Source organism: Archocentrus centrarchus, chromosome 12 (genome assembly GCF_007364275.1).
Source record: "Archocentrus centrarchus isolate MPI-CPG fArcCen1 chromosome 12, fArcCen1, whole genome shotgun sequence".
NCBI classification, from domain to species: domain Eukaryota; kingdom Metazoa; phylum Chordata; class Actinopteri; order Cichliformes; family Cichlidae; genus Archocentrus; species Archocentrus centrarchus.
Genome location: NC_044357.1, coordinates 2,171,661 through 2,196,317, shown reverse-complemented (window position 1 = coordinate 2,196,317; position 24,657 = coordinate 2,171,661). Strand labels below are relative to the sequence as shown.

The 24,657-nt window shown below is 41.3% G+C and overlaps 1 protein-coding gene and 1 long non-coding RNA gene across 2 annotated transcripts; both read left to right on the top strand.

The window, feature by feature from the left end:
* The first annotated feature begins 711 nt into the window (after nucleotides 1-711).
* On the top strand, nucleotides 712-1,643 carry LOC115789810 (uncharacterized). Its single transcript, XR_004020727.1, has 3 exons — nucleotides 712-940; nucleotides 1,256-1,312; nucleotides 1,510-1,643. It is a non-coding gene; the product is annotated as an uncharacterized LOC115789810 (long non-coding RNA).
* Nucleotides 1,644-2,711: 1,068 nt separating this feature from the next.
* sec31a (SEC31 homolog A, COPII coat complex component) lies at nucleotides 2,712-24,587 on the top strand. The gene is given in 29 exon segments (XM_030742458.1): nucleotides 2,712-2,961; nucleotides 4,107-4,186; nucleotides 4,469-4,592; nucleotides 4,682-4,880; nucleotides 4,979-5,074; nucleotides 5,717-5,753; nucleotides 5,756-5,856; nucleotides 5,965-6,107; nucleotides 6,555-6,654; nucleotides 7,271-7,432; nucleotides 7,780-7,929; nucleotides 8,023-8,125; nucleotides 8,128-8,299; nucleotides 8,365-8,427; nucleotides 10,712-11,042; nucleotides 11,871-11,985; nucleotides 12,211-12,389; nucleotides 12,463-12,589; nucleotides 12,799-12,944; nucleotides 13,641-13,814; nucleotides 14,789-15,043; nucleotides 15,895-15,996; nucleotides 16,511-16,613; nucleotides 17,971-18,327; nucleotides 19,527-19,582; nucleotides 20,551-20,796; nucleotides 21,733-21,852; nucleotides 21,950-22,021; nucleotides 23,029-24,587. Coding segments are annotated over 28 exon segments (4,092 nt in total). The 5' UTR covers nucleotides 2,712-2,961; nucleotide 4,107; the 3' UTR covers nucleotides 23,209-24,587.
* The last annotated feature ends 70 nt before the right edge of the window (nucleotides 24,588-24,657 follow it).

Sequence of the window (24,657 nt, the reverse complement as noted above, 5' to 3'; positions counted from 1 at the left end):
CATATGGGCCTGATGTCCTACACCTGTGCTCAGAGGTCAGCACAGTGGAGTTCCGCTGGCAGAGAAACAGCAGAGCTGACATGTCTGCCAATGGCACCCCATTCTGTTCAGATGTGGGCATTGTAACATTGGTCATGGTGTCTCCACACTCTTTCACGGCTGTTGCATGTGCTCAGTGTGAACTTGTCACATTGACACATGTGAAGAGACCTGTGCAACATATGCAGACCTGCCAGTTCAATTATTTTCCTTATTTTCTGTCATATTCACTGACAGAATGGTGGATGCTTAAATTAAGCACAGATAGAAATTCAGATCATGAGGTCAGCATATGTGTAAGTAATCCCCATTAGCAAACATTTCAGGCTTCAGTCTGCTGGAGAAGGAAAGGAACAGCTCGTGAACTGAAGCATGCTGCATCATCTGCCAAACATGCTGGAGGTGGAGGCATTGTATGTCTATGATTGTTATGGCATGTCTGCCAGTGGAACAAAGTCACTGGTGTATATCGATGATATGACTGCTAATAAAGATAGCAGGATAAATTCTGAAGTGTGCAGAGCTACACTCTCTGCTCAGATTCAGCCTAAAGCGATCTTCTGATTATCAATTAGACTTTTTTTGTGGCAGAATGTTAGCAGTAGATTTTCTGAACCACTTGGTGGCGGCATTGCATCAGTTCGTCATTTGACCAATAACCGTCGAAGAAGAAGAAGAAGCAGCAGCAGCATTAGTAGTTGGTTGGTGTCGTGGCTCGAGGAGCTTAGAGAAAGTCAGTCTTTGTAACTGGAATGCTTGTATGTACTTAAAAGTGTTAATAGCAGCAACATTTCTGTAGATTAAATGTAGCCGGTAAGGGCAGCTAGCTCTCTCTTGAACAGATGCGGCACTGCGCGTTAGCTGAGCTGCTCTCCACACGTGCGCTGAGACACTGGAGTAGGTAAGCTCGTTATTGTTTTAGTGTAAATATGAAGTAAACGCTGCACGCGAATTGACCCGTCTGCCAAAAAGTGATATCTGGTATTTGCCATAATACAAGAAAGATATTCAAAAGTTTGGACACACTCACCCATTCAAACGAATGGGTGAGTGTGTCCAAACTTTTGACTGGTACTATGTTTGAAGTGGGCAAAAAATACTGGACTGATTATAATGTAGATGCAATAACGCAGAGTCATAAAGATACTTGCAAAACAGGTGATTTCTTTAGTTTTTATATATACATACAGAAAATGAATTAATTTTATTTTGACAGGTCAGCTGCAGAAAAGAAGTTCCCGTGAAGTGAGCCACCTGTGGATGTGACTTGCATGTATGTATGTCTTCATGCCCAGAACATGCTCTGAATGGCCTTCCCAATGATTATATCAATCACTACCCATCTGACCCATTCATAAGTGTGGGGGAGATTAAGCACAGCTTCCAAATGAGGGTTTTATTTTCAGAAATAAAGTGCATCTCTCCTGTTAAATCTAACAATTGATTCTAATACTGCCTTTGTTGTTCCAGGGCCAAACTGCTGAAAGGCAATCAGAGTTCAGGTGATGTATTGACACAACTGCATAATAATCAGACTGATTTGTCTTCACTGTACTTTCAACTTATTGCCAAATAAAAGTGAATTGTGAAGAAGGTTTGCTTTGTGACATTCATTACCTGATGCTTCTTGCTTATTACATATTACCTTTAGTTCTTCTTTCACTGCTACCAGGGACAGAATCTGACTATTTTCAGAAGTATTAATAAGCTGCAGTTACTCTGGAGCCAGTTAAGAGTTTGTCCTTCCCATAATGGTTGACATAGTTGATTATTGATATGTGAACATTAAAGATTTCAAACAAAATGAATACTAATTTAACTTAATTCTCACCTTTGATACTTTGGAGACCCCTAATGACCCATCTATAATTCCTGCCTGCTGGTTAGATGTTTGTGCATGTGTTTCAGAATATTTCTAATAAATCTACATGCTAAGACATGTATAAAGTGCTTCCAGTGCTCAGGTAGAGTAGAAAAGCACCATTTAAGAACCAGTCTGTGTCATTATTTTATTACTGTTCTTACGTGAAAGGATGGAGTTTGTCATATACAGGTAACAAAGGCACATCACTACCAGTAATGAAATTCTTAGGCCCAGGCCTGTCAATATTTCACAAATAAGACCAAAAGCAATTTTGCACATGAACTAACGAATAGAATATAAGTAGAATACATAGTTTTATACAGTTTACTTTATAAACTATATAAAAAGGATTGTAAAGTCTATATACAGATAGAATAAATAGAAACAAAATACAGAGTACTAAATATGTATATACACAGACACACACTAGCAGCTGTAGTGATCGTGTACATGTGTAATCTGTTTATTATTGTTTACATTTTGAATTGACACTCGTCAATCCCTTCAGTTAGGTGCTTACCAAACAGCACAAAACAAAAATCCTTTGAAAATGGTCAGGTATAGGGACTGAAATTGTGTGTGTGGCTCCTTGGAAGCGAAATATAAATGACAGAGGAGCGGCTCAAGACTTTTGCACACTGTTATAAATTAAATCTTGAAATACTTAAAGGCCGTTAGGACAGTTTTAACATTACTGTTCCATAATACTTCAAAATGATAAATGTTCGCATATAATACTCATTTCTGCCATTTTCAGCGTTTAAAGATAGCGTTAGCTTAAGTTAGCGAGCAGGGAGAAGGTCCCCCGGAAGTCATTCTTCTTCGTGGGAGGAGAAGATGTTGCTTAGTGCCACGTTGATGGAGACCAGTGGGGACGTGGAAATCTGTCTCGAATCCGCAGCCGGTACCCGGTGTTGTAACCTCCTCTTCAGTTTCCACAGCCGTGAGTCCCTGAGCAGAACCGAAAGGGGAACTTGTACGGGCGGACACCGTTAGTGTTTGTCACTTACATATATATTTTTTATGTGTGCGTTCATGTGAGAAGCAGAGAAGAGAAGGTAAGCGGCTTTAGTGAAGTAATCAGATCTGTGTGTGGGACTGTGTGAATGTGTCTCCCCTCTCATATGTTCCTGCAGGCAGCTAGCAGGCTTCAAAACGCAATATCTCATTGTAGCTTTATCAGGACAAGCTGTACCGTGTCGCAGTGAGCATGTACAAGAAGTGACAATAATATTCCGCCCATTTCTCTCATTATCCGCGACTCATTAATGACACAGTTCCGTGGCATTTAATTGGTCCATCAGCTGTTAGCTTGCTGCTAGCAAGGACTTTTGTTTGGTAATGTGAACCAAAGAGTGCAAAAGTACTCCCAGCTTCTTTTAAAATGTGGCGTTTGTAATGTTCTTTCTCCAACGCAGCTCCAAACGACATGAACTATGCGATAATTAGTGCCGGTCAAAGCAGGACTTTGTTACTCTGTAACTAGTGTATTTATTACACCAGCCAGAGAATGGTAAAGTGTGTATAAAACGGTAACTACTTGTGTATAAACCGGTCCAATCCATTCTATTTAAAAGACAGATTACACTTTTGAGAGTCGGTATTAGCACAGTAGTAAAACTGTTTGATATTCTTAGCAATATTGTTAGCTGAAACTAATGCACAGCTGTCCTGCAATAAATTTAATCTCCGGGAAGGCACTAAGCATGTGTTGTGGTTGAACTGATAAAAGACGGTTATAGTAAAGTTACATGTGTTGATTTGTTTCTTTCAAGATTTTTGTTTTGTAAGTTTTAAGCCTGCAATCTAAGAATGCATAGGTATAATAAGCACATAACGCTGTTTACAGTATGGTAAACGAGACTATAATGCAAAGAGATAATTAAGTAGGGTTTAGCAACACCACAGACTGCTACCTCTAAAGTGATCATGCAGCTAAACCTACACTTCTCTGGAGCAGTTTAGAAAAAATGTGCATGAAACTGTGACCTGTATGAAAGTTAGAATTAGACGGCACTATGTTTAGCTACTGAATGAGAAACCCATCGGTTTAAGCTCTTTTTGATTGTTGTAGGAGCTAAAATACACCAAAGGGTCCGATATCTGTTGTTATTCTGACATAAACTACAAAAAGGGAAAAAATATTGTAAATACTCTGTAATATTTACTGTGCAATCCCTCAAATATACCCTTATTTCTCCAGGATGAAACTTAAAGAGATCAACCGCACAGCCATCCAGAGCTGGAGTCCTGCACAGCACCACCCCATCTACCTGGCAACAGGTATGAGCACGCAAAGAGCATCAGTACAGGCCTGGATCTGCTGCGGTCTGGAACTTTGATGCAACATTATATAGTTTTTGTCAATTACTCATACCATTTTTTTACAGGGTCTATAAATAACTGGAAAAAATGTTTGTAGAAGCAGTCTGCATGCCTAGGTGCTTGATTTTATACACCTGTGACTGTGGAAGTGATTGGAATGCCTGAATTCAATGAGTTGAATGGGTGAGTGAATACTTTTGGCGATATAATGTATTTTATACCTGTGCTTTCTTCCTGTAGGAACATCAGCTCAGCAGCTGGATGCCTCCTTCAGCACCAATGCCTCCTTGGAATTTTTTGAGCTGGATTTGGCTGAGCCATCTCTGGATATGAAATCATGTGGTAGCTTTTCCACCACTCACAGGTAGAACTAGCAATTCACCTCAGGAATGTCACTTTTTATTTTTCGTGCTGCTGTTCAACACAGACAGGGTTTGTTCTTTTGCCTTACAGATACCACAAACTGGTGTGGGGTCCATATGGTATGGACTCCCAGAGTCATCCCTCTGGTGTTCTCATCGCGGGGGGGGAGAACGGCAATGTCATTCTGTACGACCCTGCAAAGATAATGGGTGGAGAGAGCGATGTCATCATTGCTGAGAGTGACAGGCACACAGGGCCAGTGAGAGCTCTGGATGTCAACCCTTTCCAGGTATAATGCATTTCACCCTGTGCCCAAGGTCACAGCTGGAAGCTGGCTTTAAACCAAAGGCAGTGACTCATTTAGTGTTTTGTGTTCTGTTTCTGCAGACAAACCTTGTTGCATCAGGTGGAAATGAGTCTGAAATCTATATATGGGACATGAATAACTTTGGATCGCCAATGACACCAGGACCTAAAACACAGGTGTGAACACTACAAAATGAAAGCTACAAAATAAATATTTACTAATTGTATTTTCCACTTTGAGTTACCAGTCTTTATCATAATGACCAAAGTGTATTAATTTTCAGAACTTTAACCCATTAAATGCCAGCTTGTTTACAACATGCTGTCACTAATTTGTATTATATTAAATGTGATGGTGGTAATTTTGGGAGGATTACTACAGTTTGGGATAGATCCATGACTACAATCAACATGAATTTGGGTGCTTTTTTTTGTAAAGACTACACATTATCTCCATCCATCTATCCATTCATCCATTCATTCTTTTCCCCTTATCTGGGGCAAGGTTGTGGGGGCAGCAGCCTAAGCAGGAAAAACCCAGACCTCCGTCTCCCCAGCCACCTCCTCCAGCTTATCCGGAGGAATACCAAGGCGTTCCTAGGCCAGCTGAGAGATATAATCTCTCCAGTGTGTCCTGTGTCTGCCCCGGGGCCTAAAATGTAAAATAAAAATAAAATAAATTGAAATAAAGGCGAATGGACTGAGGCAGAAAATTTTTATTTTAGTCATTTTCTCACGCATGTAATTAACCATTTTTAGATGACATGAATGAATGAATGAATGAATGGTCATTATGAATGTTTTGTTTTTATCTCAAAGCCTCTGGAGGACATCAGCTGCGTGGCTTGGAACAGACAGGTCAGCACATCCTGGCCTCAGCCAGCCCGGGCGGTCGGGCTTCAGTGTGGGACCTCCGCAAGAATGACCTCATTATCAAAGTTAGCGACCACAGCAACAGAGTACGTTGTCAAGGAACCACTTAATATGCTGCATTTCCACTTCCGGTCCTTTGCCTCTGCCTGCTCAGCTAAAATAGTCTAAGGTAATTGTTGTGTTTTTGTTTCCAGATGCATTGTTCTGGCCTGGCTTGGAACCCAGAAGTGGCCACTCAGCTGGTCTTGGCCTCGGAGGACGACCGGATGCCCGTCATCCAGATGTGGGACTTGCGATTTGCTACCTCTCCACTCAAGATTCTAGAGCATCACTCACGGTAACCACTGCTGTTACATTTGGTGATAAATCAATCTAAATCTGGTGATGTTTTTTCCTTAATGATACCAAATCTCCCTAAAGACCAAAGCAGTCTGTAAATATGTCTTTCTAATAAGCTTTATCTGTGTATCCAGAGCCAGATATATTGGATTCCTTTGTGCCATAACAAACAGTCAAGCCCACTTACACCTTCTTGTTGCCTGAATACCTGCTACTAAAAATAATTAAAAGAAAAATTTCAATCTGTTTGAATGATGCTTGCCCAGCTTTTTAAGTAATTGTTTAGATTTTTTTAAAATTCAGCTGTACCTAACTAGGAACCAGTCAGGTCTTTTCAAGGTATTTCTTAGTAATTGGGAAAAAAATACTATTTTGCCATCATTTAATATTGTATGGCTTGTAACTGTGCTCTTCTTCATCTGGCTGTTCTGTTCTTTACATATAGGGGTATCCTGGCCATTGCCTGGAGCTTAGCAGATCCTGAGCTGCTTCTGAGCTGCGGGAAGGACAGCAGGATTGTGTGCTGGAATCCAAATACAGCCGAGGTAAAAGTTCTGTGTGTGTGTAGTGACAGTTATCACTTCATCATGTCCTCTGATTCAATTCAATTGAGTTTTATTTATGTAGCGCCAAATCACAACAAAGCAATCGCCTCAAGGTGCCTTAAACCCAACAGTCAAAACGATTCCCTATGAGCAGCACTTGGTGAGAGTGGGAAGGAAAAACTCCCTTTTAACAGGAAGAAACCTCCAGCAGAACCAGGCTCAGGGAGGGGCAGTCATCTGCTGTGACTGAGGGGAGAGAGACAGGACAAAAGACACACTGTGGAAGAGAGACAGATTAATAATAATGATTAAATGTATAAACAGATTAAAAAGAGGTGAATGAACAAGAAACAGTTCAAGCCTAATCTTAAAAATAGAGAGGGTGTCTGTCTCCTGAATCCAAACTGGGAGCTGATTCCACAGAAGAGGGGCCTGAAAGTTGAAGGCTCTGCCTCCCATTCTACTCTTAAATACCCAAGGAACCACCAGTACGCCAGCAGTCTGAGAGTGTTCTATTGGGGTGAAATGAAACTATCACCCCAATATAGGATATAGATTCCTCACAGTGTGACTGTAAGGTGTTTGATGTTGGCAAGTAATTTTCTTGACTCCTCAGGTGCTGTACGAGTTGCCCACCAGCAGTCAGTGGTGCTTTGACATCCAGTGGTGCCCCAAAAACCCCGCTGTGCTGTCAGCTGCAGGCTTTGACGGGCACATCGACATCTACTCCATCATGGGAGGGAGCAGCCAGGCACAGAGCCTGAGGCAAGCTGACCAGGTAAGATTAAGTCTGCTAAAAAATGTTTGTTTTTGATGATATTGAGGGCCAATTCACTGAATGTAGTCACCCCATTAGTATATGGTTGTGTGTTATCTGGGTCAGCAGCAGACACATATCACCACATCATGTATTTAGTATTATTATTATTATTGTGTATTTAAAACAACTCCAAGAACAGGCTAACTTACATTAGACCTACAGTCAGGTTCCTAAATATTTGGACAGTGACACATTTTGTTTTTGAGCTCATGGACCTCTTAATATGTTTTCTTTTTTCAGAGCTGCAGAGGATTTATTTTAGTCCATATTAATTTGTCACACTTGGCACTGGGTGTCTCTTACAGATCTGCAACTCTTTTGGGAACATGGATCCTTTCGGGACAGGACAAATCTTGCCTCCGCTGCAGCTGCCCCAGACTGCAGCCCCTCCAGCTACAGGCAACCCCCTGAAGAAACCCCAAGTGGATTCGCAGACCTGTGGAGCCTCATTTGCAGTGAGTCCTGTTTCTTTAAGCTTTAATCAAACGTACGGAGAGACTGACTGATTTTTAGCACACTTGGAATTGTTTTGCTTTGTTTCCTTTTAGTTTGGTGGGAAGCTGATATCTTTGGAGAATACAAAGCCAAACCCCAGCAGCCGCCGCAACAGCCCCTTCACACGTTGTGCACGTCACCAGGTTGTTACAGAAACGGCTTTTTGAAGCGCTCTGACCAGCTGCAGGCCACTCTGAGCTCAGGCAACTTCGTGATTTCTGCCAGGAAAAGATCGATTGCTGCTGGAAATGAGTTTGAAAAAACTGTTTGGTCTTTCCTTAAGGTATGAGATTGAGAAAGTATCAAATAACCAATATTCAACAAAAAATGGTGTTGCTAAAAATTGGTGTGGTTAATGGTAGTGTTGCGTTATGTGTTTTCAGGGCTAATTGAAGTGACATCCGCAGCAAGTACCTGGAACTTCTGGGGTACAACAAAGACGAGCTAGCTTTAAAGGTGCAACATATTATCTATTCATTTGTATGTGAAATATGATGCTACACATGCTTTTCAGTTTAACTTGTGATTAATATATCCATTTGTTGCCAGATTTCAGCCGACTAGAGGAACATCTGCCAACCCCTGAGGTAAGTTGTCAAGCACTAATCTTGAAATGTGAATTTCAAATGAATACATCAGCATTAATGTGATTATGAGCTAGAAGAGCCGAAGTGCCGCTCATGTGTGTGCTTTAAAAATGACTCTTCCATCCATCCATCCATTTTCTTCCGCTTATTCCGAGCCGGGTCGCAGGAGGAGCCTAACAGAGAAGCCCAGGCTTCCCTCCCCAGCCACCTCCTCTAGCTCATTCGGGGGGACCCCAAGACGTTCCCAGCCAGCCGAGAGATATAATCTCTCCAGCGTGTCCTGGGTCTGCCGCGGGGCCTCCTCTCGGGACAATGCCCGGAACACCTCACCCAAGAGGCGCCAGGAGGCATCCTAATCAGATGCCCGAGCCACCTCAACTGGCTCCTTTCGATGTGGAGGAGCAGCGGCTCTACTCTGAGCCCCTCCCGGATAGCTGCACTCCTCACCCTATCTCTAAGGGAGAGACCAGCTACCCTTCGAAGGAACTCATTTCTGCCGCTTGTATTCGCGATCTTATTCTTTTGGTCACTACCCAAAGCTCGTGGCCATAGGTGAGGGTAGGAACGTAGATCGACCAGTAAATCTTCGTTTTCTTATTCTTCAACACAGCCTGAATTTTCTTAGGTAGCTTTCTTGTAATATCTTTAAGCAGGCTTCAGGAATAGTTCTCCTGGGTTCTTAAAGGACATTCAGAGCTCTTCTTGGATTTTGGCTGCCTTTTGTTCTGTTCTCTGTCAAGATGATCTCACACTGCTCCAATAATTATGAGGTCTCTGGGAAGTCAGTCCATGACTGACAGTGGTCCACTGTGTTTTTCTATCCAGGTGTGCTTTGCTGCATTGGCAGTGTGTTTTGTGTCATGCTGAAAAAATAAAGCCATTGCCAATTAGATGTGCTCCAGATGGTGAACTAAAATCTGATAATTCCATCAGTTTGACAACATCCCCAGCACCACTGGGTGAAATGCAGCCCCAAACCGTGACAGATCCTCCGCTGTGTTTTACAGATGGCTGCAGACATTCACTGTTTGCACCCACTTTAGGCTGCCACACCTTCTGAAGAAGAACCGGTCTGAGTTTGAAAATTTCTTTTGGTGTAACACTGCTAGAAAAAAGGGCTTTAATCGGCTCCTCGGATCAGCAGGCTTGCTTTTTCCCTTTTTCCAAACTAAACCTCAGAAATAGATAACAAACATGACATTTGTGTGGACACAAACAAAACACTGCATATAATATTAGACATAAGAAAAGCTCCCATGAGGGTGAGCATGTCTTTTTGGAAGGTGGTAGCAAGCACCTGTCAAAAATGTGCCTTTCCGGCTTTGTAATAACAGTTTATAAGATAATTTCTTAAATGCCAAAGTTTATTTTATGTAATTTTTTAAAGTTGCTCCACACTGTATTTTCAACAGACCCTAGGACACTGCTGTGCTATGCAGCCCTCATGGTATAATATTATTGTTCTTTATGACTCAGAAAAAGTGGCAAACAGAATCAGCCAGTGTTTTAACAGCAGTAATTAAATTCAACTTTCAGATTGCACATTTCACTTTGCATTAGTCTCCATTCGTCACAAGCGTGTACACACATTTGTTCACTGGCAGAGGACTGTAAATGTCTCACTAATTGCTGTTGGCAGTAATTACAGCACCACAGTAAAGATGTAAACTGTTTATCTCTCTCTTACACTTTGCAATATGGGAAGTGTTCTGATGTTACTAAGCTGTGTTTCAGTGCAATAAATTCAACTTCACTTTCTGACACTACTCAGAGGAAGCTGGACTTGTGAAACTCACAATCACAGCAAAAAAGTGGAAATGCTGTGCAGCAATCTTTAGGAATACACTCTGACATACACATTTGTATGGACTGCTCGTCCTCTGTGTAAATGTATTGTCAGTTTATGCGTTTGTTTGCATCAGTGACCTCAAAACATGATTTTGTAATCTTCTACTTCGCTCTCTGAAATAGGGAAAATATTTTTGTCAGGCGTGACTCAGGTTCTGCTCCCAATTTGAAACTCAGCTGTTGATTTAAAGACATGTCTTTTAGCCGAACCAATAAATTAACATGTGCCTGATCTGGCTGACTTAGTAAGCTGATCCCAAACTGTGTCTAATGATGCACAAATCCCAGCCTCAGCCTGATTTTGCAGATCAAATTATGCAGCTGACTGTGAATCCGTCCACTCCTCTTCTGTACAGGTGGATGTGCCTTCTTCAGCCACACTGCAGCCATTAGCATTCATGCCCCCTGCGGACACTCCAGAGGCAGCGTTTGACATGATCGCCGCTGCAAACCTTCAGCCGGCAGACACACTCGAACTCAATTCCTCTCCTGAACCCGAGGCTGAGGATCCACCAGCGGCAGATCCAGAAGATGCTCTTAGCAGTGAGCCATACCCCAATTTGGATCAGGTTCTCCCAGAGGAGGAGGAGGCGGATGAGAACGAGAAGGTAGAGGAGGAGGACATCCCCTTAGATCAGGTACACCTCTATTATTGTCATGTTCATCAATGCTGTATTTAGTTAAATTCACCTGTAAATGTCCCATCCACACTCACAGTAAACACAGTAAGTATTTTGGTTCATTGGTACCCAAGTATTTACAAGGGTTTTCACACAGTCATTTGCTTTCCCACATAATTCTTTTCCTGATTACATACTCTAAATATGATATAGATTCTCATCTGAGGGAATACATTAATAATAATAATAATAATAATACCTCCTAAAAAGAGCTGTGTGGTAAAACTGTTCAGCTATTCCACACATGAACTTCAGACAATTTCAAGAGAATCGATTCAGGATTATTTCCACAGCTGTCCTTGAATTAGACACGGGAGCTGCCTGAGTAGTGTGCAGGAATCAACACACATAATGGTGAATGCACAGGAATATTAGCTCCACTATTCTTACATCGGCTCACTCTGACATCATGCAGACATGATACCTACCCATGTTGCTCTGGCAACTTTTCCTCTAATTTCAAGCTTTATTCAGTCTCAATATTTACTTGATGAAATGGAAAAAAATTGGTACAGTTGTCTACGGTGCCCGGATGCAACTCTTTCCCCGGGAAGTTACCCTGAGACTGGCAGTGGTGACCCCATGACTTTTCATAATCTTGTTAAGTTTCTGAAATTTACAAAACTAAGACTAGCAAACAGAAGTTTGCATGGTAACGGGCTAATTATGATTCCAAAACTGTGGTGACTAAGTACAGCCTCGGGGCCTTTCACCATGTTACAAATTCCAGTAGCCTGAATCACATGAAGGATGGAGAAAAGATGGAAGCATCATTATATGTTTCAGGAGATGACAGCATCAGTGGAGGAGGATCCGAGTCCTGCTGAGACACTAGCACCTATTGAGGTCCCAGCTCCAGCTCCAACGCCAGCAGGAGGGGTCAACCTCAGCATCAATCAAGGTAACAACCCTGTCAATGTTTCCTGACATGAACTCAGGCTTCACAGCACTGAGGTGGTGGTGAGAGATGCGTTTTTTCCCCTAAATAATTTAACTCCTTGTTTGTTGTGGGATTTTTAACCATCAACAAATTGTAGGCACAGATATTTGGCAGGATAGGATCAAGCTCAGACCTGCTACTTTCAGGTTATTATAAAATATTTTTAAAAAATTTGTTTCCTGCCAGATGTGGACGGGCTGATCACGCAAGCTCTGCTGACTGGAGACTTCGAGGGAGCTGTGGAGCTTTGTCTCCATGACAACCGATTGGCAGACAGCATCATATTGGCCATTGCCGGAGGGCCCGAACTCTTAGAAAAAACCCAGAAGAAGTATTTTACAAAATCACACAGCAAGATAACCAAGGTGACGCCTGGGGGAAACGTGTTTTTGATTACAAACATGTTACCTGTGTTGTAACTGCGTCTTTCTCCTGCAGCTGATCAGTGCAGTGGTAATGAAAGACTGGCACGACATCCTAAAGACATGCGACCTTCAGAACTGGAAGGAGGCTCTGGCTGCTGTCATGACCTACGCTCAGCCTGAGGAGTTCTCTTCCCTCTGTGGTTAGTTCATGTGTATTTTGTTGTTGGGGGTCATATGCTTGTCAGGCTTTGTGTTTCTGTAATATTTTGCTTTTTCTTCTCTGACCAGGAGCTTTGTAAACCCTATAAATAATTTATAAAAAAATTGTATTTGCATTCAGTCTGTCATTTAATTAAATCTCATAGTCCTTCACCTCTGAATGTGTAGTAACTGATTTTCTATTTTTAAGACCTTCTCGGGGACAGACTGGAGGCAGCAGAGGATGCTAACCTGCAGTCTCAAGCCTGTCTCTGTTACATCTGCGCTGGCAATGTGGAGAAACTCGTCTCTTGCTGGACCAGAGTGCAGGATGGACACTGTCCTCTCTCTCTACAGGTATATAAGCTTTGATTTTCAATCTATGGTACATGTTTAGCTACTTTGGAGGTAGCAGAAACGAAATTTGAACACTGACATATTAATGCATTTTCAGTTGATTGGTCTGCAAACAGTTTCTTTTTTAACACATCCAGCAGTTACAGATCAACCCTGTCATTCATTTTGAGTCATGATTTTGACTCACCTTTTAGCTCTGTTTTTGATCTCCACCAACTCTTCAGGAAAATAGCCGGTTTTTTAGCTGCTAAATGCTCCTGTGTGTTTTTCTGCTGTTTGAACAGTGGCTTATAGAGCTTTGATAGAGAAGGTGAACCAAAACAATCCCGTTGTTAGCACCTCATTTGACTTTCTCATTTTGCATTATAAAAATATTGATTACAGTCGCTTTAAATCTGCACTAACCAGCATTTTTTTCTTAGCAATAGCTCAAATGATGACTAAGTCCAAAAACTTACAGAAAATCTTCACCTAAGCCTGCAGTGTCCATGAATTTCCACTCCTGGACTCTGCAGCAGACAGCTGCTCTGAACAAACTGTAGACTACCAGTCCAGTACCAGAAGGCACACAGACACAGGCAACAACTGGCTGGTGAAGAATGCATTTAGCATTTAGCAGCTAAAGAGACAGTTTTCTGTGGAATTAGTGGATTAGTGATGTTATCATGCTTATAATGTTGTGTTTCTATGCCTCAGGACCTGGTGGAGAAAGTGGTGGTGTTGCGGCATGCAGTAGAGCAGACCCAGTGCTGTGGTCCCACTGCTATCGGCATCCTGCTAGCTGAAAAGATGAGCCAGTATGCCGACCTGCTGGCCTCCCAGGGCAGCCTGGCCACTGCCATCGCCTACCTGCCTGATAACAGCAACCAAGTATGTCTGTTGCATCTGCTGTGTGAAATGTAGCTTTGTAGGCTGATTCCAAAAGCAAGTCAATACCCACAGGCTGCCAGGTTAAGATTCCCAACTTTACAGCATTAAAAAGCATGTTTAGGTGTGTTCCCGAGCTCAGTCCTCACCTCTGTTAATTGGTGTCACTGAACTGAACTGCTCCATCATGTTAGTGCTGTTGGTGCCTTTTGGTAGATTTTTTAAATGGAATTATCTGGTTTAGCTTGCTGTGTGGTCCAGACCCCATCACTAATTAGCAGGTCCACATCTATGTGCACCTGTATAATGTAAAATGCAGCATGGTCACCAAACTTGGTAGTGTTAGCTGTCAAACTAGCACTCTCATTTAAAAAATATGGCCACATCTGCTTCCAAAAACACTGAAGCTTCAAAATGCAGTGTCCACAAACTAATGGGTGTGGTCATGTTGGCTTTGTCCATCTTTTATATACAGTCTGTAGATTAGAGCGTCAAACCCTAGAGAAACACAAACAGGAGGAATTTAGCCTGAAAGCTAAGTAAGTGATTTTCTTCTTTACATAAATAACACTGATAAATAGCTTGTGTAGGAGGCAGCATTCTGAAGCAGTTGAAAATATGCAATTTTCTGTATTTTGTTTGGTGTCTTAATTTAAAATGTTTCCCCTAAATGATAACAGAAGCCTCATAGCAGTAAAAATATGCAATTTTCTGTTGGCAACTGACATCTCTGATGACATGCACACTTTTTATTGTGCTCCAGTTAGTTATTAGAAAGTAACAGAGGCAAAAATGGTGTGGTCACTTGAGAAGTATTGCTCTTAAAGTTCTATTTTCAGTAACCTTAAAATAAAACTGTTGTTAAGTTATGATTGAGATAATTGGCCACCACTTATATGTTAAGGTTGCCAGATAACCCTTCATTTAATTAATCAAGAGAGGTAGTGTCTAATCCAGGTCTCTTTTGTTCCATCTAGGTTGCCATACAGCAGCTTCGTGACCGTCTCGGTCGGGCTCTGGGGCAGCAGGTGTCTGCTCCTGCAGCTCCGGTGCAAACCCAGAGATTTCCATCTCAGCCGCCTGCTCCTCAGGCTCAGCACGGCTCAGCCCTGCCTCGACATCCGTACACCCACCCGGTCCAGCCCACCATGGTGCCTCAGCCCACACCAGCAGCACCGGTGCCTATGCCTACCCCGGCCTCTGCCCCAGCACAGCCACAGTATTACCAGCCAGTATGTTCCACAAAACTACCACTGTGCCTCATAACAGTGTTCACATACAGATCTGAGTTCTCTGTGGTTCTTTACTCGCTATCATTTACTATGATTTCTATTTATTATGATATTATTGACAGATTTTTCGTACAAATGTATAGACCACCCAAAAACAAGAGCCTAAAATCCAGCATAAACATACAAACATCTGAAAAATGGGTTTTGAAAAGATAAATATGACAGAAATATTTTTGCAGTATTTATGTTCTAACTTAATAAAACACATTTTCTCTATATTTAAAACCAAAGCAAGTTCATGCAGAGTTAATAAGTTATTCATACTTTACAGTTCCAGCTCATGTGTATGGATGAATCTTTTCCTCAATGCTTTCACGTTGAAACTCAGTGGATCTCAGAATTCGCACAGATTTAAGTTTGTCGTATATTAAACCTGAGGGCAGACTGGTCTATTTCCTGTTCTTCCTCTAAATCTGACATCTTCACAATAACTAACTACCTGATAAAGTGCTCGTTTTAATTTTCTGATGTGTTGTAGTCATGTCATCGTTTGCCAGTCCATTCTTGCCATGGTTGAAATGACAAGTTGTTTCCCAAACATGAACAATAATATGCTTATTTCAGGAAGGGGTGCTTCCATCAGTGTCTGGGCGATTGCGTTATTGTGTCTAAACTTTCTTTCAGGATGTTGTGTTCTTGTAATTTGAACCTTGGCTCTTATAAAATCCTCTCTTGTCTCCATCCGTCCAATGTCTGTGCATTGTGGCGTTGCTGTGGTGTTGTTTGGTGTGTCCTCCCCTCCCATGCTGCGGCCATCATTTGTATGTGCCGTGTGTTTCTGTGTGCTTCAGGTGAGGGCTGCCTCCACTGTCACCTCCTGGAGTAACCAAACTCCCACAGCCCTCCCCAATGTCCCTCCTCCTCTTCAAGTAGGCAGCACCTCAGACCAGAAGGTATACTGAGCATTACTGCCCATTCAATCTTGACACACACTTTATTGCAAATGAAAAAGCTGTTTTCACTGAGCAGGCCAAAGGCTCACATCTCAAACCTCCCCTTGGCAACTGTGCTACGTCTTTGGTAGTGATTTCCCTCACTGCTGTCCACCCACCGCCACAGCACTTCCTGTTAGTATTTATGTTGTTGCAGTGCATTCAAGAGCTTTACTCAGTCTTTCATCTGTTTTTGCTGCTGCCTCATAATTAATGTGATTCATTGCATGACTGCTTACTCTTTATGCTTTAAATTAAAATGCATGCTGTTCTCCACAAATTAAACATCACTGAACTGCAGTTATTGCATTGCTTTAATCTGTGAAAGCTGTGCTAACACAGGACTATTCTGCCCTCTATTTGCAACACCAAGCTTTATTATAATCAGAACATAACTTGCTTCTGTGGAGCACAGAAATGATTATCAGTGTGCAGTGGAGGATGATTTCAGATTTGTTTTCCCTGTTTTTTTCAGGTGGAGCCTTCAAATCCCATGTATGGGATGCCAGCCTCCGGTACGGCTGCAGCTCCTCCGGCCTCCTCCACTCCTGCATACATGACCTCTCATCAGTACCAGCGTAAGTATTTTCACTTCAGGAACTCAGATTTCTGTCATGAGGGACGTTGGCTTGTTGGTCTGGAAAAACAAAGCATTTTATTTTTATTTTAGTCAAACAACTTTGTCTTGTAGAGACTGTGTTTATATACAGCCACTTTATTTTAACATAAGCATAAAAGGAAGGATGGATGGATGGATGTATGGATGGATGGATGGATGGCAGCTGTTTTACTCCCACTTGGTCGAGTATTCACCTAAAAGCAAAGATGTCAACTGTTTGTCTGTACCAGTATGACTGGAATTCTCACTATATTCAGTACCAAAAATAAAGTAATCATATGCTTTTATTTCAAGTGCTAACCCACAAAGATCAGCATATGCTAAACATTTGGTGTGTTAGCCTGAACAATCCACATTTAGCCTTTGTGAATGCTGAGTGTGGAGCATCGCCAGACTTGATAGAAATGTAAACTACGAAAAGATACAACTTTTTGTGTCTTTTTTTTTGCTCACAAGCACCAGTAGACCTCGGTTCTACTTGTTTTAATGTGAAAACATATTCTATCTCAGCTTGGGTGCTTGACATCCCCCTTACTCACAACATGATCTCCTTGTAACGACTTTTAGTGAGGTTTTTTAATACTCTTACAAGGCAGCCCTAGTAAAGAAGAGTCGTGGGCTAAAAAGTTCTATTTGTTGATAAAAGCTTATCAAATGGGCTGCATATTTTATACCAGAGATTTGTTTACTGTTTGTCATCATTAAGAGCAGCCGAGTCAGTTCCAGTTTGCAGTGTGATGATCAGTGTACAGACGGTTGTCTCCGGGTTGCTGAAGCAGCAAAGAAAACTTTAAAACCCGATGATTCTCGGGAAGGTTTTGTTATGGTCTCCTTTCTGTGATTTCTGGATACAGAAGCTTACCAAGCTCATGATAGGCAGGCGGGTCATTTCGTCAAACCAAATCTATAAACACCCCAGTATGTGTTTAAAACAAAACTACCCAGGTTTGAATAAACTCATGCGGCTGGTGTTAAATTTCATCCTCCAGGCTGCAACGATGTGTGGGAAAATCAGTAGTATCTAAATGTTATGTAGAGGAGACAAATCTTTCCATTCTTTGAAACACTGGCAAGTATTTTGTTGTTTAACAGTAATATCTAATCTCTTCTGTGCTGTCATACTTAATATTAGTTACTAACAGGAAATGAGAATGTTCAGTTTGTGTATCTCTTTGCCTGATGACTGTTTTGTAACCTACCAGCTAAACATGAAGTATTTCAGCATGAACTGTCCTGTAACTGTCCTGTTGCATGGTGCACTTGGTTTAACATGCAACAGTTTTTCATTAACAAAACATCCTCTGTGTGACTCCCAGCTTACCCCCAGGTCAACCAGTACCCACCTGGAGCTGGGGGGGTGCCTCTCTTTCAGCCTCTTCAGTACTCCTCTGCTCCTCCTCATCCACCCCCTTCCGCAGAGCCGTCCTCCCCTCCTCACCCCCCTGGCTTTCTCTCTGAGTACACACAGCCCATCCAGTCTCAGCCAACATCTCCACCCTATCCCGGACAGCCTCCACTTAGCCAGTGCCTGTCCTCATCTCCTCCCTCCCAGCCTCTTTTCTTTCCCAGCTCTTCTTCCTTTACTGCTCCTCCGTCCTCCGGAGTGTCTTTCCAGCATGGCGGGCCAGGATCTCCTGTGTCGTACATGCCTCTTCCACCGAGCGGAGTCTCAGGTACACAGATAGACCCCGAGCTGATCCCCACCTCTGAGAGAACAGGTCTGCATGGCTCTAATCACCCTCACTGTCACCGACCTCCTCACAAACTCACGCAGCCTTTAAAACTAGTGGCACTCCAGTTTCCTCTGTTTACCCACACTAACAGTTGTTGATAGCCTAGCTAGCTAGGAAATGAATTCATTTCATTACTGTGAACCTGCAGCACAGGTCCTTAAATCTTACCTGTTGTAATGTGAATAATATCAGCTCACTATTAAATTAAATATTAACTATTTAATCAATTTGCATTTAAATGGTGCATTAATTATACATTAGTGAATATTTTTTTCTGTTACTTTTTACAGCTAAGAAAAAGGGAGCATATTGGGTGTCTACAGGTCATTTCTCATAGTGAAAACCCTCAGAATGTATTACAAATATGGACAACTTTAAATCCTAAATAGCAGATGCTTATGTTGTAAATGTAAGTCTTATAAAAATCACTAGCTCGGCTGTTTTGAAGGACAAAGTCTTCCCACAAAAACTTTAACATAATTCGAAACTCTTGTGAACGCTGTAACTCGAGAACGATCTCAGCTAGGATGTTCAAATTCACACCACAGATGCATACTGCCTACTGTTCAAGCTAGAGCCACCGAGCTCGAACGGTATTTATAGTAAAGTCAGTGCACACACACTGTGTACATATCACAGAATTGTCCTGTGGATTAAAACATTTCAAATTGAAACAGAGAGAAATGCTAAATGTTCTCAGAGGTTCGTTATGGACACAGCCAGGTAATCGTGCTTTTTACACGCGACGTTGCTGCACAGACTGTGAGGAAATCATGGGTGTAATTTTCTGTAAGAAATCTGCATGCTTTTTTGACACCATCTTGAAGCTACGGTAAACATTGCAATCATCTTTAACATTCTGAGTGACATGAGTGTTTGAAATATCATATAATTTAATGCTTATACAAATCAAAGTTTTTAACAGTTTATTAATAGGCAGCTGGATAAACACACAGGAATGGCATTGCAAAACAATTCTAATCTAATTTTTAGTTTTAATTAATGACAAATGCTTTATATTAATAAACAATGAAAACATCTTTATAACTGCTTAGCGATCTATATCATAATGTGTTATCAATAACTGATTACATTTTTGCAAACTACTGATAATGAGACAGATTTGTTTTCCATTATAGGGCCTCAGAACGGCTGGAATGACCCTCCGGCTCTGACCCGAGCATCAAAAAAGAAGGTAAGTGTCCTCACCAAAGTTTGTAGCTGCATATTTTTAGAATTAAGCCGCATTTCTCTTAGATTGTTGTTGCTGTTTGACAAGCAGTTAAAGGAGGTTCGGTTCAGCACACAAAGTGTAATTCATTTGCAGTTGTTGAAGTTGTTGCAAATGCAAATGTATGTACACATGTGAGCTCGCTCATTCTGCGTAAATAATCTGAAAACTTTTGCTCTGGAGAAAGATGTCCAATACAGTTTAGTACCATTACCATTATCCAGCTTGTAGAACTTTGAACGAGCACGATGCCAGCCGGTAACAGAGGCTGTTAGCTCCATAGTAAAAGTTGCAAAATTTTAAGATCTAAATCAAATAAACAAATAAATAATGAACACAATTCATTACTTTTACCACTTTTCTACAGCTAATTGTAGCCTGGAATCATTGTTATGTTAATGGCCGTGACACATGGGTAGAAAAAAATCTGCTTTTTAATTTTTTTTAAGTAAAGTAGTTTAAAAAGTGACAACAGTTACAATTTGATCTGATAATTGAATATGAAAAGCTCTTTGAATATTAGCTATTTTTAAACAGGCCATCATATTGTTTGGCTCTCTATTTTCCATTGTGCTTAATATGATCATTTATTTATTTCATTTATGTAGACTGGAAATACTTTTAGGATTTTACATGGAGTGTTATTGTCATGACATCAGAGCCAGCACTGAAACAAAGTCAGTAACAGACGAAGGAGTCTTTATCAAATAAATAATTTGAATGAAACAGCACATTTCAAAAGAGGCAACTTTTCCTTTGACCTGAATGTTTCTGGCTCAGTTTAAATTGTGGATAATTGTACAAACTGACGTTTTGTCCAAACCAACAATAAGACAGGCAGAGTTTTTGTATCATTTAGGCAGCTCACATGTGCTGATCTATATTTGCATTAGCACAGTTTTAAACAGATTGCATTTGTTTGTATTCAGCAGATTCCAGAGAACTACACCCCCCCTACCCCCATCACCGCTCCCATCATGACCCCACTGGGCACTGACCCTCAGGCACTGCCGATGTCCTCTGGGGCCCCTCAGACCGGGATGCAGGGGCCACATGGTGCACAGGCTCCCTACTCAGGCATGCAGCAGCAGCAGTTCTCTCCTCCAGCCATGAACCCTGCAATGCCCAAGACCAGCATGGAGGGTGCTCCAGGAGCACCCACTGGAGACGTGATACAGGTAAATACCTCTCAGGGTAGGACTGTTAAACCACAGATCGTATGTGATTGATGAATGTAGCAAAAGAAACGTCATCCACTGGTACTTTGGCTGCTGCCGTGTTAGTTTTCTGGAACCAAACTTCGGATGAGTCCCAAGTTATCAGCTAATGCTAGCAAGCCTGATTAGCACTGTACATCCATAAATAATATACATGCAAGCCACATACCAGCTAAATAATACTAGGCTACTTATAAAATACTAGAATTTCAGCTTCTTGGACAAACTGTACCTCACAGCAGAGCATCATCAGAATAACTTCATTAAAATGCTCTGAAAGGATTTGATTGACATGCTCACTTAAGTGGCACGAATTAGCTCTTGGATCTTAAGAGTTGGGTTTATTTTTCACACCTGGAGGTTGCTGCTTGGTTAAAACGTTTCTCACACAATAATCTAATTGTGTTTTGGAATCATAACTAACCATGAAAAACAGAGGAAATGTTTTTCTGTAATCCTACTTTGGCTAATTACACAATTGATTCCTGTCGGTGTGCATTTTCATGTACATTTTTACATTTGAGAGGTGCTTTTGTCTAAAGCAGGACTGGTGCCCGTGTTATAGGATTTTTGCTTCAGTCTCTATTTTGAGTTTGAGTTTTCTCTTTTGGAGTTTTACTTAAAGTGATTGAAAGCTTGGAAACATTTTGCACCCTTGGTGAAAAAAGTGTGGAGTGTGATTTATGAGCGTTTTCTATCTTCCATCCAAACAGCAGATAGCTCTCAGAGACATGAACAAGAAGTTTTAGACCAGAAGTCGACTTCTTTTTTTTTTTTAATCATAAGAGTCCTGTGGCCAAACTTTTTACATTTTCACAGCATTACATAAAAACGTGTAAGAAAAGTGTGACACACACACACACACACACACCTCTTACGTTGTTTTAATCCCTTCAGCCTCTGCAGTCCATCCCTGCTGAGAAGATCCTGAAGAAACCCATACCTGATGAGCACCTGGTCCTAAAGACCACGTTCGAGGGGCTGATCCAGAAATGCTTGGCTGTAGCTACTGACCCTGTGAGTCTATGTGATGATGCATTTTTATCTCTGTTTAGCAAAGTGAGCCCTCAGGTGAGTAACTGAGTGATCTTTGTTTTTTGTTTTTTTTTAATAGCAAACTAAGAGGAAGCTCGATGATGCAAACAAACGGTTGGAAGCACTCTATGACAAGCTCAGAGAGCAGACAGTGAGTATCCACCGCACCATTACAGAGGTCGACAGCGAGTCTTACCTTTAACAAGAGTGTGAATCGGTTGTTTGGTCTATAAAAAGTGAGAAAACAGTGAAAAATGAGTTTCCCACAGCCTGACGTTGTTTTCTGTGTTCGTCATGCTTACATTTCATCATCCTAGGGTGATCCTTTGTGCACACATCTGCAAGCGCTTCAGTTTGTTGTGAAACTACAGTGTGCAAATGTCTCTAAGCGGACATAATAAGAACCCCTATTTGCCCACAGTGTCTGCAGATCTGTGTACACATCCTCAAGAGAGTCTGCTCCTGGCTTAAGGCGATGCTTTAGGTCCTTGTTTTTTTTTTTACCAGTAGTAAAAACTTTTGAAAAACAGCAGATTTTCACATTTTAAAAGCTAGAAGCACTTTATTTAGGGGGTTTACACTGAACCCCTGGATTCTCGTGTCCATAATTCCATTCATCCATTTTCGTCACCACTTGTTCAGTTGAGGATTGTGGATGTGCTGAAGATTATTTCAGCTGTCAAAGGGGGGAAAGCAGGGGACACCTGCTGTTGGAATCACAAGAAAATATTGTGTCTGACCTTTAAAAACCACAAAAGTTATTGCTACCTGATCTGAAATGAGAGGTTCTCAAATGTTGTGTTTTCTGTCTTGTCGTCATGTTTTCTGTAACTTTCTTTTTGTGGTTATGTTTTGTGCCTCAGGGCCACCGTAGAAATTGTGCCAGGTTATAAAATTAGTTGAAGGCAGCCTGTTCTTTTGGTGAGGCTGACTTGAGGCGCCAATTTCAGAAGTAGGTTGAGGATGAGTACATAAAAATATTCCTGCAGAAGGATTGAGAGTACATCCTGCAAAATCCAAGTTTTTTTTTGTTTTTTTTTAAGAAAAATTAGGGTCAAATTAAACTTCCTCATAATGACTGCTTCCCAATGGGAGTTTTAGGTTGAATTGCTACAATGAGCCGTTCCACTGACACGATTCTGCTGTTCCTCTGTGCAGCTCTCTCCCGCCATTGTAGGAGGACTGCACAACATAGCCAGGAGCATAGAGTCCCGATCCTACACAGAGGGCCTCAACATCCACACCCACATAGTGAGCAGCAGCAACTTCAGCGAGACTTCGGCGTTCATGCCCGTACTCAAGGTGGTGCTGACGCAAGCCAACAAACTCGGGGTCTGATGAGGCTGAAAATCCCAGCCGCTCCTCTGAGTGCCGGAGCACAGAGGCCGGAGGAGAGAGGGAGACCGGTCAGGGGTCGAGCTGAGCATTAAAAAATAGTTTCACAGGGAGCTCCTTCAATGCAAACGATGAAGAATTTTGTATGAAAATACTGTTAAATTCTTCTCTGTGCCATTCATGTTTCTCAAACAGAAGCCATGCTGTCAGTCGCACTCAGTGGTGAAAGTAAATTGTGAGCCGGTTAAAGGGCTGTTTAAAAAAAAAAAGCTTCCACCTGAACCTGTCGACCGGCTGACGAACCACACTAAGCATTTGTTTTTAAATTAATCTGGTTAGTACACAACAGTTCAGTTAACAATGGAAATAAATATGAAAGCTATAAATCAGGATTTGTTTTAAAAACAGGTAAAGCAAACGAAGCTTAATGAATTTTAAGGGCATTTCTCTCTGCTGATGATCACGATAATTAGTCACTTTAAAGAATAAAGATAATGTCAGTAAATTGTGTATTAATAGCAGACTCTTGATGCATGCTGTTCGCTCAAAATTCATGCAGTCGTGAAAGAAATGTCAGCTTGTTCATCTTTATATTCTTTAACCCTTTGTGCACTACACCAATGCTGCGTTACCTTATAATCCATAAACACGTCAAATTTGTTTCTGCAAAGGAACACTTGAGTTGTACATATAAATGCATCATTGCTTGCATGCATTTTGCAGTTGACCTGCAAATAAGACTGAAGGTAAAGACTCAGCTGGAGATACAACATGAATTGATTAAAAACATGGCATCATATTGGCAAGTTAGAGTTAAAGCAATACTTTGTATCACATGCATTTAGAGGAAGATCAGTGTATGGAGTGTCAGTTATTTTATTTTTTTTAATGCCTCTATTATGATTTTTGTTTAAAATTTAAACCCCTCGTTCTGCTTTCACTGACTTACTTTCACCACTAGTGTTACTACACACAACACATTGGACCAAGATATAGTCAGCGTGTGGGATATTTCAATGCAGAGCAGTGCAGTCCCACGCTTTGAGGACGTTGATGTTTTAATTTCTTTTACGTCTTTTTTTCAGTGTAATAATAAAGCTCAGCAGAGTGCAATGGACTTGTCAAAAAGGCTGTGCTTATGGAATTTTTAAGTATGCATGCTTAAACAAATGCTAGCAGTCATATTTCCTGGAAGTAATTATCTGCTAATTAATCAGACCTCAAATGAAACTGGAAGTAGACTTGTACTTGATTTTCATTCCAACTTCGATGAGGGCTGAAGTCTGAGTTGTCAACCTCACTTTATGTTGTTGATCAAAGGAAAACAAGTCTTTGTTTTTGATTGACTACATGCAGTATTTTCAATAAATAGTATTTATTTACAGTTTGCATTGTTTTTATTTCTCTATGTGCAATGAAACGGTGTCAGAGGTTGTTGGTAATTTGCCATGT